Source organism: Abrus precatorius, unplaced genomic scaffold (assembly GCF_003935025.1).
Source record: "Abrus precatorius isolate BTA unplaced genomic scaffold, Abrus_2018 Scaffold6, whole genome shotgun sequence".
In the NCBI taxonomy this organism is placed as follows: Eukaryota; Viridiplantae; Streptophyta; class Magnoliopsida; order Fabales; family Fabaceae; genus Abrus; species Abrus precatorius.
This window is the reverse complement of record NW_020874406.1, coordinates 11177958-11189613: the sequence shown is the minus strand read 5'-3', so window position 1 is coordinate 11189613 and position 11656 is coordinate 11177958. Positions and strand designations below refer to the sequence as shown.

General features: G+C 35.5%; 1 protein-coding gene across 2 annotated transcripts; it reads left to right on the top strand.

The window, feature by feature from the left end:
- Window positions 1-926: 926 nt before the first annotated feature.
- LOC113868551 (far upstream element-binding protein 1-like) lies at window positions 927-10715 on the top strand. 2 transcript variants are annotated; one of them, XM_027504226.1, is made up of 8 exons: window positions 927-1283; window positions 1733-2070; window positions 2217-2297; window positions 4236-4421; window positions 4495-4596; window positions 4703-4774; window positions 6617-6733; window positions 9223-10715. In XM_027504226.1, exons 1-8 carry the CDS (start codon window positions 1067-1069, stop codon window positions 10501-10503), a joined length of 2394 nt encoding a protein of 797 aa, XP_027360027.1. In that variant the 5' UTR covers window positions 927-1066; the 3' UTR covers window positions 10504-10715. The 2 variants fall into 2 exon arrangements, with proteins under 2 accessions (XP_027360027.1, XP_027360026.1); XM_027504225.1 differs by having other exon boundaries at window positions 4703-4777; window positions 9223-10698.
- The last annotated feature ends 941 nt before the right edge of the window (window positions 10716-11656 follow it).

The following is an 11656-nucleotide window of genomic DNA, read 5'->3' as shown; positions in this document are numbered from 1 at the left end:
TATTATAATATATTTTAAAAGTTATAATATTTATAATTTAATTTTTAATAAATTTTGTAGGTTAAAGATTTTAAAATATTTGATATTTAAATTAGTTCCTTTAAAGGTATTTTTTTAAACAAATATCTTTTAAAAATATTATTACAACAATTATGAAGGCAAATTTTCTTATTTGTTTACATAATTTGCAAAAATTATGCAAATCAAATGCAACTAACATAAAGAGGACACGGGAAAAAATTAAAATGACACTGAACATTTTATTAGTACTAAAATTGATTTTAATAATGAATTGAAACTTGTAAAAGTAAATATGAAAGTTATAATTTTGAGAGAAATTTTAAAAATTTATATGACATTTAATATTTTATTAATCTATAAATTATCTTTTATTATAAATTAAAACTGTATAAGTACTTATTAATACAAACATTTTTAAAATCACCATTTAACTAATGGATACATACAAGATTTGTTTGGAAACGATACAAAATAATTTATTAATATAATCATATAAAGATATAAAATAATAAATTTTGAAAGTGTAACATATAAAATAATAAATTTTGAAGGTGTAATGAATAATTTTATAAATTTTTACATAAAATTAAATAATAAATACTGATATTATTAAATTACATATAAAAAATCTAAGTTATTTATTTTTCAAAAAATATATCTAATAATATAAAAAGGGCCATTTGTGCATCACTTCATTACAAACTCGTCATGTGTTAGCTTGAGTCTTATTCTTTAAGGCACAGTATTTTTGGTAGACAAGAAGTCGAAGAAAAAAATCCAATTGGTCCCGCTTCATTAATTGGACCCCCTTTACTATGATATGAAAGCCCAATAGCCCACGATAGATTGATAGCGCCGTAGATTCTTGCAGGGTTTAGCCCAAAGGTGCGTGCGTGCGTGACTGGCCAGCGTAGGTCGTAACCCTAAAACCAGAACCAGTGTCGCAGTAACACAAAAATATCTCTCTGGATCGAGCTCGTGACTCATTTTCATTTCCCTCTCATCATCCTCACATCACCACACTCGCGCTTCCCTTTTACACCTCATGGCGGAGGAAGAAGTTGTGGCACCCGCTGCTAGCCCCGTTCCCTCTGATCACAAGCGCAAACTCGAAGATCTGCAATCTCAACCTCAACCTGCCGAACAACACCCTCTCGAATCCAATGCCAACTCCAACTCCGACGCTGACAACGCCGATATGGCGGTTCCCGACGAGACTGAGAACAAGCGTCCCCGTCTCGACGACCACCGGGATGGCCTTGGTACTGTATTCGACAATTTGTTTTCCAACTCAAGTATTCGTGCTATGCAATGGCTGTAATAAATCTATTTTTGACTCATTAGAATACGCACGTGATATATTGGTTGCTGGTGGACGTATTTTCTTGCCATGTGACCATTTTTGTTTTGTTGTTATTGTTACTGCTATGGTGATAACCGGTTTGTAGGAAATGGTTTGATATGATAATGGTACTTTTAGAAGTGCTAGCAATACTCTATTTGACATACTCTTACGAACGTGCTATTTGTTATTGGCTGAAATTTATTGAGAATCGTGAGATATTTGGGTTCCATTCCCTATTTAAGGAATCTCGCTATGAATTTCATCTAAAATTTTTGTGTCTTGGAGTGTGCATCGTTAGCACTCCTTACGGTTATTTTCTTGTAAAGATGAATTGCGTTGTTAAAGTTTTGCTTTTGCTGTCGACAGCTAATGCAAATGGGCATCAAGATGAGCAGGTTGATGAACCTGGAAAAGAAACAGGGGAAGGATCCGTTTTGGAGAATGTCACTCCAGATGATGGTCAAGCTGTATCCAATGATCCTTTAGAGGCAACTACTAATGAACAAATTTCTGGTGAGATTGCTGAGGCAGCCGATGCCAAAGAACTTCGAGTTGAGGACTCTGGGCAGGAAAATGCTGAGGAGCCATCTAAAGAAACTGAACAACCATCTCAGGATTCAACTGAGCAAGATGCTTCTTCTGGAGATAAGCAACCCAATTCTGCTGACACTCCTTTGCATAATGCGGAAGTTCCCTATGATAAGGTGTTGATTATGATGCCGAGTTGTGTCCAATCTAATAGCGTTTATTGTAGATTTATAGATATTTGAACAGCATCTTTGTTTTACCTATTTGTATAATGCTCTAAAATATTATCTTTTTTCCTGTGTTTTCTTGTATTTGCTTTCAGCAAGATGCTGCAGCTGAACAAAAGCAGCTAACATCCGGGTCTGAGATAACAACAAGGAAAATAGATGTTCCTAACAATAAGGTATTTCATTACTCTTAGATCCATATTATTGGGTTCAAGTATGTTACACCTTCAAGTACCACTGGGTGACATTTATCTTTGACGAACTCAACGCAATTTGGGTATATACTCTTTGTTATGATTTGTAGTTTTACTTCATCTTTTGTATGCCTAGTATCTGTTACATGTTGGACATATGTGCATTTGTTGTATTGTCTCTAATGTGTTCACGAATTGAACCCAGTTTGAAAATCATAGCCAAAACATGCACCTGTGTTGTGGCCTTGTGGGCACTGCCAGTTGTTCCTTCTCTAGGTTAAAATAATCATGTTTGCCTGAATTGGAGTTTTTTTTTCATTCATTAATTGCTAGTGAGCTAGAATGTGAGGGTCAGTAGAGGAAAGAGAGGAACCCTGATGGATTTTGTTGTCTCCTGCTCAGTGCAGTGTGCAGCTGCTTGATAAGGGCATAAAAAAGTTTAAATGGGGGTAAAACACTAGTAAGCTCAAACTTTTCTTTATGAGAGAATAGTTTCCTTTAATTATGTATTGTAATTTATGCTGGGCCTTGTTTTGTAATTTGAGTGGGGAGTTTTTGGTGGTACACGAGTTTGTAGGTAAATTAAATGTTCATGGGTATTAATTTTAACTCCTTGAAGAGAGAAAACAATCTATATTAAGAAAACAATATGAAGATCATGTTGAAAGTTGAATTTGGAGATGATATTATACCTCAAGTCTCAGTTTTAGGTACTTGGCATCAATTATACAAATTAATAGGAAAACTAACGAAGATGTTAGCCACATAATACAAGTTGGGTGGTTAAAATGGAATAAGAAATTAGGAGTTATTTGTGACTGCAAAGTACTTAGCATATTGAAAGGAAAATTTTACCATATTACAATACTACCAACTATTGTATATGGTAGTGAATGCTGAGCTTTAAAGGAATAACATGAGAAAAAATGGGAGTGATAGAAATTAGAATGTTAAGGTGGATGAGTGGACACACAAGAAAGAACAAGATACAAAATGAGTACACAAGAGAATATTGGAGTAGCACCTATAGTGGAAAAAATAACTGAAAATTGTTTAAGGTGGTTTGGTCATGTGTAGAGAAGATCTTTGGAGGCTCCAATAAGGAGAATGGATTGCATGATTCTTAGTTTGGTAAAAAGAAGTTGAGGGAGACTCAAAAGAACTTTAGACAAAGTTATTAAATTTTTTTTTTTTTGATTAATCGGATTTTTAAAAATTTGGTTTTTGACCGAGCTCAACTTGTGAGTTAAGGCTTGATTGTTGTTTTATTTAATTATTCTTATTGATAGTGGGTAATGCAGCACTATTGCAGTGATGTAGTGCAGTGGCCAGCTTCCACAGATTTGCCGCTGTGGGTCTTTTTGCAGCTGGAATTGTGTTTTTCATGGAGCAAATGTGGTGTTCCATAAAAATTGGCAACTTTCCTCTTTTGCTTTCCGACAATGTTTTCTTTTTTGGTTTTAAGGGTAAAATGGACCTTCCCTCCTTTCAGTCTTGTTTTTAACACCTCATGGTTGGCCTATCCTGTTATAGGTGGCATGGTTATGAATTCCTTTTATGTTGTTAGTCCAGTTGGCTAATGCCAGCTAGGCTAAACTCTTTTCCCATTTTAATTGAAATTTTAAATTTATTAGATAGCAATAGAGGAAAGTAAGAGTAAAACTAGGGGGAGGATAAGATATTCTCTGAAAGAGTTAAAGATAAATAACAATACAGGAAATTGAAGAGTCAAGAGTGCAACAATCTTCCTTCTATTTTCCTTGGTTAAGAACTTCAATTTTTATAATTTCTTTGCTCTTATTTATGCTACCTTTAAAACCTCTTCAAGTATTAATGAAGTCACTCGCATGTTTGTTAATTACAGTTACATTCTATCAATTATATTCGAAGCATTTTTTAAACTGATGTTTTCATGTGCAGGTTGGTGTACTTATTGGCAAGGCTGGAGATACTATACGGTACTTGCAGTATAATTCCGGTGCAAAGATTCAGATCACAAGGGATGCTGATGCTGATCCTCACTCTACAACAAGATCTGTGGAATTGATTGGAAGTTTGGAAAGTATTGAGAAGGCAGAAAAGCTAATGACTGCTGTGATTGCAGAGGTTTGATATTATCTCACTCTTGTTCTCCTTTTTTTTTTCTTGCATTTATTATCTCACTCTTGAAATTCTACAGGCTGATGCTGGGGGTTCTCCTTCACTTGTAGCTAGAGGCCTCTCCCCTGCTCAAGCTACTGTGGGATCTGAACAAATTCAGATACAAGTTCCAAATGAAAAGGTGATAAGATAATAATATCTCTATTCATGTTTTTTTTAAGGAGGTCATTATTCATGTTTTCTGTTAGCATATGTAACATTGAGCCTCATGGGTTTCTTTAATGCAGGTAGGATTGATCATAGGGAGAGGTGGGGAAACAATTAAAGGCCTGCAGACCAAATCTGGGGCACGCATCCAGGTAGTTGTTATCGTTAACCTTGAACCTTTTTGTACTAAAAACATGCCTAGTTCATATGGGATCTAATCTAAGTTGGAAAATGATTAACCTGCTAATTTTAAGCTTTATATTGAAGCTCAAAGTTTTAAAAATAATGTCAGTAGTTTGATTACCCATAAAATATTTATTGTTACATATTTTTGTAAAATAAAGCAATGGTGACAGGATTGTTGCCATATCAATACATGTAGAAGAGTAATTTGTTATGACTTTTGAATTGAGAGAAGTACTTGCTTTTAACACATGTAGTTATTTTAAAATCCAATTATTCAATGCTATCTTATTTTTTTTAGGCAATTTAGCAGTCTTATACTTCAAAGCAACTGTTTACTTGGTAGTTTTTCATGTCATGAACCTTATGGTTGTTCAGTTGTTGCCTGAACTTTGATCATCCAATATGACGGAAATGTCTGAATAGACTTAATGACATTGGAATGCATAATTTTGATAAGAATAGGTTTCAAAAACAGAAAAATAGAGATACGTGTGTCCTCAAAATATTATACATTTACAAATTACAATAGATAGAGATCATAGTCCGCACATGTAAATAGAGAGAATAAGGGCAATATTTTGTGAGGAAAATAAAATGAATCAACTTCATATTCAAGCTTTGATTTGCCCTTCATCTTTTAATAATTGTGATTGTATGGTTACAAGACAGCCAAAAGTAACTGGACAAAGCTTAGTTGTTAATGATGCACAATAGGGCTGCTATTGCAGCCTTTGGCAACTAGAGGAATTCCATTGTGGAGTGTTGTGGCTTTGCAAATGTCACAGCTGTGGTCATGGCTGTTGCAGCTGCCACTGTAAACTAGGGCTAAACCCTCCTTTTTTTATGCTGTGTGATTTGTTTTCTGGGGTTGTTTATTTCTCCACTTCTTCATCAAAATAATGGGTTTGGAAACCCCCTTGTTTTAATAGTATTTCATGCAAACACCCTCAACCTTCCCTGTTTTGTTGCAATATTTTTGACCCACTGGTCACTGGCATCGCTTCAGCCAAGCCTGGTGTTTCTGGGCAAACCTTGCCACCAGTTGCTCTGTTGCACGTCTTCTACAGCTTAGCTCAGTTTTCACACACTTCTATTTGTCTCGTATAAGTCTTGCCTTCAGTCTTTTGTTCTGTTGCTGTGTTGCTCACCCTTATTCTTCTGTGTCTTCTGAGTATATTTTAAGATTAAGGCTTCAACTAATTTATTCTTTTATTTTTATTATTGACTTGTGTTTTTAGCTTGGGACTGACTTTTGAGTATTAATTACGAATGTGTTTAATTTTAGGTAATTTTTTAGCATTTATACACATCTAATATGCATTTTTTAACTTGTAATAAAATCTTCTGTATATTGGCTCTCCCTGTATCCCATTGCAGTGGTTCTTGGTTTGGCTGCTCTGTGCTGGTATATGGATTGATAACTATGGGACAAAGCCATTATTTTTGCTATTCAGATTGACATCAGATAGTCTTGCTTCGGTTACTTTGCAAAACAGAATCATGGTTTTTGTTTAGTTTTTTGTAGCATTTGGTGTGTGAACATCTTTTAGAAGTTTGGCATCTTAGAGTTTTACAATTTTTAGTTATTTGTTTCTCATAGTCCCCTTTAATGAGAGTTTTATGGGTTTTATAATTTCATAATCACTCTTAAATCATATGCAAGACATCACAAAAGGGTTGACACTTGAGAGAGGGAGAGAGTTGATTGCTGCTTGTATGATGAGATTCTTCTTGATTTTTTCTGTCATTCCCCTCCCTTTTTGGATTTAGCTTGTGGATTTTGACAATGTTCTATTTACATGATTTAGTTGATACCCCAACATCTTCCAGAAGGGGATGATTCTAAAGAAAGAACTGTCCAAGTTACTGGTGATAAAAGGCAAATTGAAATTGCACAAGAATTGATAAAGGAAGTCATGAGTCAGGTGTGTTTGACAATTTTAAAATTCAGATATTGTTGGTGCTTATTTCTTTTAATACGGTTATTATATAAATGGTAATGATTCTGCATTTTCAATTATTTACTGAAATCCTTTTTTGTATTATTATTTTATGTTTACATGTATATGCATATGTTGAATTTGGCTTAGCATATTGTACTAATTTTTTTTATGGCTTGTAGTAGTCTTTATGATCATGTGTTACTGCATCCAGAACCATATTTTTGCCAATTTCCATTTGTTCTTTTCATTGAATGGGAAACTGAGGTTTATTTCATGTTCAGTTCACTGTGGAGTTATTGGGCAATACCACCACATATTGCTTGCAAAGTTTATTTGTTCTTGATTAGTACTTATGGGGCTAGTAACGTACTACTAGAGTGGTATGTGGAAGGATGCCATGTTTTACTCTTGCAGTCCTGCTTGAATGTATGATCATTAGTTTGTTTGTATTTGGCATTAGTGATCGAGAGATTGAATTTTCTCATTATGATGGGGTCTATTTATTACTTTATTTGAAACTATCATGCAGGAAAAAATGTAAATAAATAAATGATTAGTTGTGTATGGGTATCCATTAAAATTGGGATCTGGACATTTTCCATGTAATGTGCATGTATAAAATAGGGATCTAGGCAAACATTTCATATTTTCATGTCTGTTCTATTTGGGTTCAGTGCTGCTCCACAATTGTATTTGTGAAAGCAATACAAAACTTGATTTATGTGCAAGGAAGTGTCCATGTATTCGATGCCTGTATGATCCATTTATGGAAGTATTGTATCAATTGCTGCCATAGAAGTGAGATTGATCACCTGAGAGTGTTCGTAAGTTTGGAAATTGATCAATAATCCATGCCAAGGTCAATTAAATCTTCTAGGACGATCGTATATGTAAACCAAGATGTCAGTTGCAATGATTTATTTATCTTGAAGGTGCCAATTTCGAATTGGTTGGCTTTAAAAATGCAGATTTGGCTATTGCCTTTTCCCCTGGGGTCAGCATTGCTTTCTTGATGTAGCATAGACAACCTATTCACTTTCATCCATTGAAGAGAGGTGGCTGGCATTAAAACCTCAGATTGCAGGATGTTTAATGGTTGGTAAGATTGCTTCAAGACTTAAAAATCATGATTCAATAAGACTATATTGTGCTGGCCTTGGTGCTCAAATAGAGCTGCTGTGTGATTTGCATGAGACCTTTTGAAAGGAAAGAGTCATACCTCCTGAAGTCATGGAGTCTGATTTTAACTATGTTGGGGTTGTATTCCTTTGCAATTGCATATTTTTCTAGTTGTGTACTGAGAAATGTTATAATATGTAATTCATGTCATCTGGTGTGTATTGTCTATTGAGGTTAGGGAAATTGCAACTAAAGTAGTCATATGATCAGGGATCAATGCAAGTATATTGTGTTCATCCACATGCTTTCTAAAACATCTTTGACCTGATGATACCCTTGGTTGAGCGGACTAACATATTAGATGAATATTAGGCTGCCTAGTTGATCATGTTGGTTAATTAAAACTTAAATTTTGAATATTGAATACTTAAAATGTATTTTTTGTGGATCTTTGTCACAAAGTGCAGGGGCTATCGTGCTTGATCCTCTGAATTAAGTTAGCATTCATTCTCATTCTCTTTTGGAGGTTCTTGTCTTTATCTTTCATGATTGATTAGTGATTATAGGAAACTTTTACATATTCAATATATTTATTGGTCCCTTCTATATCAACATGTATTTCTTGTTTGCAGTTTTCACAGTATTCTGTTTTAAACATTTTTATAGAACATGTCAATATGTTGTTAACCGGCTGAAGTTGAACTTCAGTGTGCCATCTCCTGTAATATTGGCTAGCTTTGGCTAGTTTTTGAATTCATAGATTGGAATTTAGCTTATAGAACATTTGGGGTTTTGCTTTGTCATTGTCAGGCTCCTTTTTCCCTCCCTTGTTTGCTAAGGTGAGATCTTTTGTCTGAGATAACATAAAACATATGGTGTGGTTTTAGTATATAGTGTTTACTTGATTAACTACTGTGATTGAGCTCCACGAGATGTGACACACTATTGATATTGCGTTATTTTAATAGTATGCTGTCTGTTATTTTGCCAGTTCTTGTTCAGTTTAGTACAATCCATTACAAGAATTCTGATGACTCGATGTTTATGCCCCATTGGTGCCAATTGTACGACAATGCAATGATAAATGTATATTCTGTTGACTTAATGCCATTAGATTTTTACTTAACTATTTTTGGGTGAGGTAAATCTCTTGATTTTGCATTTGACTAATCATGGTTATGAAAGGGGTTCTTCTCAAAATGGGTATGGAAATTTGCTGTTGGCTTGGCTTTATAAAAATGGGATTGGGACGATTACACTATGCTGTTGGCTGACATCTACGTATACTTATATTATTCTGATTAAGAAGATTTTCCTATTTATTTACTTTGTCTTCTGTTTTGCTTGAATAGCCTGTCAAGCCATCAATTGGCGGTTTTGGCCAGCAGGGCTACCGCCCACCCCGTGGATCTGGTGGCCCACCCCAATGGGGTCAACGGGGTTCTCATTTTGGCCACCCAACTGCATATGATTATCAGCATCGTGGGCCTTATCCCTCTCATAATCAACCATATGCTCCTCCGCCATATGGAAGCTATGCTCAACATATGGCTCCAAGAAGCAGCTTTGGTTCTGGTTGGGAGCAAAGGCCTCACCACAGCTTTCAGGGGCCACCCCCTCACAATGGTGGTTATGATTATTATGGAGGGCAAGGGGGTCATTTACCTGATGCTCCACCATCCGCTCAGCTTCCCAGTTCAGCTCCCCCACATGGTGCTGGTCCTTCACCTTTACCTTCTATGGGCCCAAACCCAGCTCAGGTCAATTACAACTATGGACAGCCACAGGGCCAGGATTATGGCCATCAGGCACCTTATACTCAGGCAGGAGTTCCTCAACAAGGTTATGGACATGGATATGATGAGTCAAAGTTTGAAAATCGGGCTCCTACTCAACATCCCTATGGAGGACATGTGAATTCTCAAACAACCTACCCTCATGCCGGTGCTCAACCCAATTTTGCTGCACCACAGCAGTATGGCAAGCCACCATTATATGGCATGCCATCTCAGGGACAGCCTCCGCAATCTTACGGCCATCCTAGAGCTGCTCATTCTCAGCCAGGGGACATGCCATATCAAGGTTCTACTCCTGCCCAGTCTTATGGCACAAATATGCCAACACAACAGCCATACCCATATGCATCATCTGGGCCATCACAAGCAGCATATCCTACTTATGGGTCTGCACCAACTGCAGATGGCTACAATCATCCACCACCTGCATCTGGCCCACTTTATGCCCAGCCTGGTGGACAAGCCAGTTACGGCCAGCCAGGTGCCCAACCTGCAGCTAGTTATGCGCAAGTTGGCCCTACTGGTTATGGATCATATCCTTCACAGCAAACTTACCCTGAGCAGCCAGCTCCTAGTAGTGCGGTTTATGGCTACCAGGCGCCCCAAGATCCAGGTTATAGCAGTGGCACTGCACCGGCATATAGTGCAGCACCAAGTGGGCAGCCAGCTTATGTTCAACCCACGCCTACTCAAACTGGTTATGATCAGTCTAACCCACAATCAGCTGGTTATACATCTGTACCAGCAAGTGCTCCAGCTGCATATGGCAAGACACTGTCACCTCAGCCTGGGTATCCGCAATATGACTCCACCCAAGTTTATGGTGCTCCTCGATGATGTTTTTGATATTGACCACCAAATTCTCTAGTATTAGCATGTCCTAATTTGATGATTTCGTTCGGTGTAACTTGCTTTTAATTTTCCTGTAATTTGTATTGCTTTACCTTATGAAACGTGAAAAATATAATTTTTCTTAGTGCTCCGATTTGATTTCTAAAATATTATTAGAGAATTAGAATCTTAACAGAAAATTATTCGACAATTCGAGTCCATATTTTCTCATGTCTATACATCGGTGATGTATTTTGCTCGGGTTATGCTGCAATTGGACTATAATCACGGGATTGACTTTGTTCGGTTTATGTTTCATTGCTTCTTGCCAAGCATTCACCCTAAAAGTAAGCATAAATTATGGTTAAAGAGGATACACATCTCTTCGTGTATAAACAAAAATGGTACTGCAAAAGTTTCTCTCTTTAATTTTGAGATGTGTCTATATAGGAAGTATAAAACGGAAGTATAAAGTTAATTATATATGCTATAAAATATTTTTGTTTAAATAATAAAATAGGTATTGGAGATCTATTGCAATGTGTATGATAAGAATCTGTTACAAATTGTTAGTAAATGAAACTGTCACTAACAAGCATTTTTTAAAATAAAACAAATTTGGTCATTAGATAGGTGCTCATAAGATGTTTTCATTAGCAGTTTTTTTTATTTAAAATAAAACATAAATTTGGTCATTTGACAGTGCTTCTAAGATGTGTTCACTAACAAGTAAGTTTTTTTTTTTTTAAATAAAACATAAATTTGGTTATTAGATAGTGCTCCTAAAATGCATTCAAGTTTGCATTAATAAAATTTCATACTTTTGGACACTAATTTTTATATGCGAGGCCTTTGTTCGAATAAATAAATTTATTAGCTTTTTAGAAGATAAAAAACAAAATTATTTATGAGTAATGTTATTCTTTTATAAATTTTTTTATGATTAAACCTTCATTTTAGTTTTTTAATTTAGACATTGTTAATAGAGTAACAGAATGTCGCATGTCACATTAAGTGATATGAATAATTGATTACGAGACAAAACGACGTCATATATAATATGATATGTATTTTTATTTTAGTCTTTAAAATAATTACTTACAAATATTTTAGTTCCTGATTTTTAGAATATTTCATTTACCCATCTCTCTTCTTCTTC

Bases quoted from the DNA above. Each gene is read 5' to 3' on its own strand.
- LOC113868551 (XM_027504225.1), top strand. From the start codon at position 1,067: ATGGCGGAGGAAGAAGTTGTGGCACCCGCTGCTAGCCCCGTTCCCTCT. The intron at 1,284-1,732 runs GTACTGTATTCG...TGCTGTCGACAG, and splicing joins CGACCACCGGGATGGCCTTG to CTAATGCAAATGGGCATCAA. The intron at 4,597-4,702 runs GTGATAAGATAA...TCTTTAATGCAG, and splicing joins TACAAGTTCCAAATGAAAAG to GTAGGATTGATCATAGGGAG.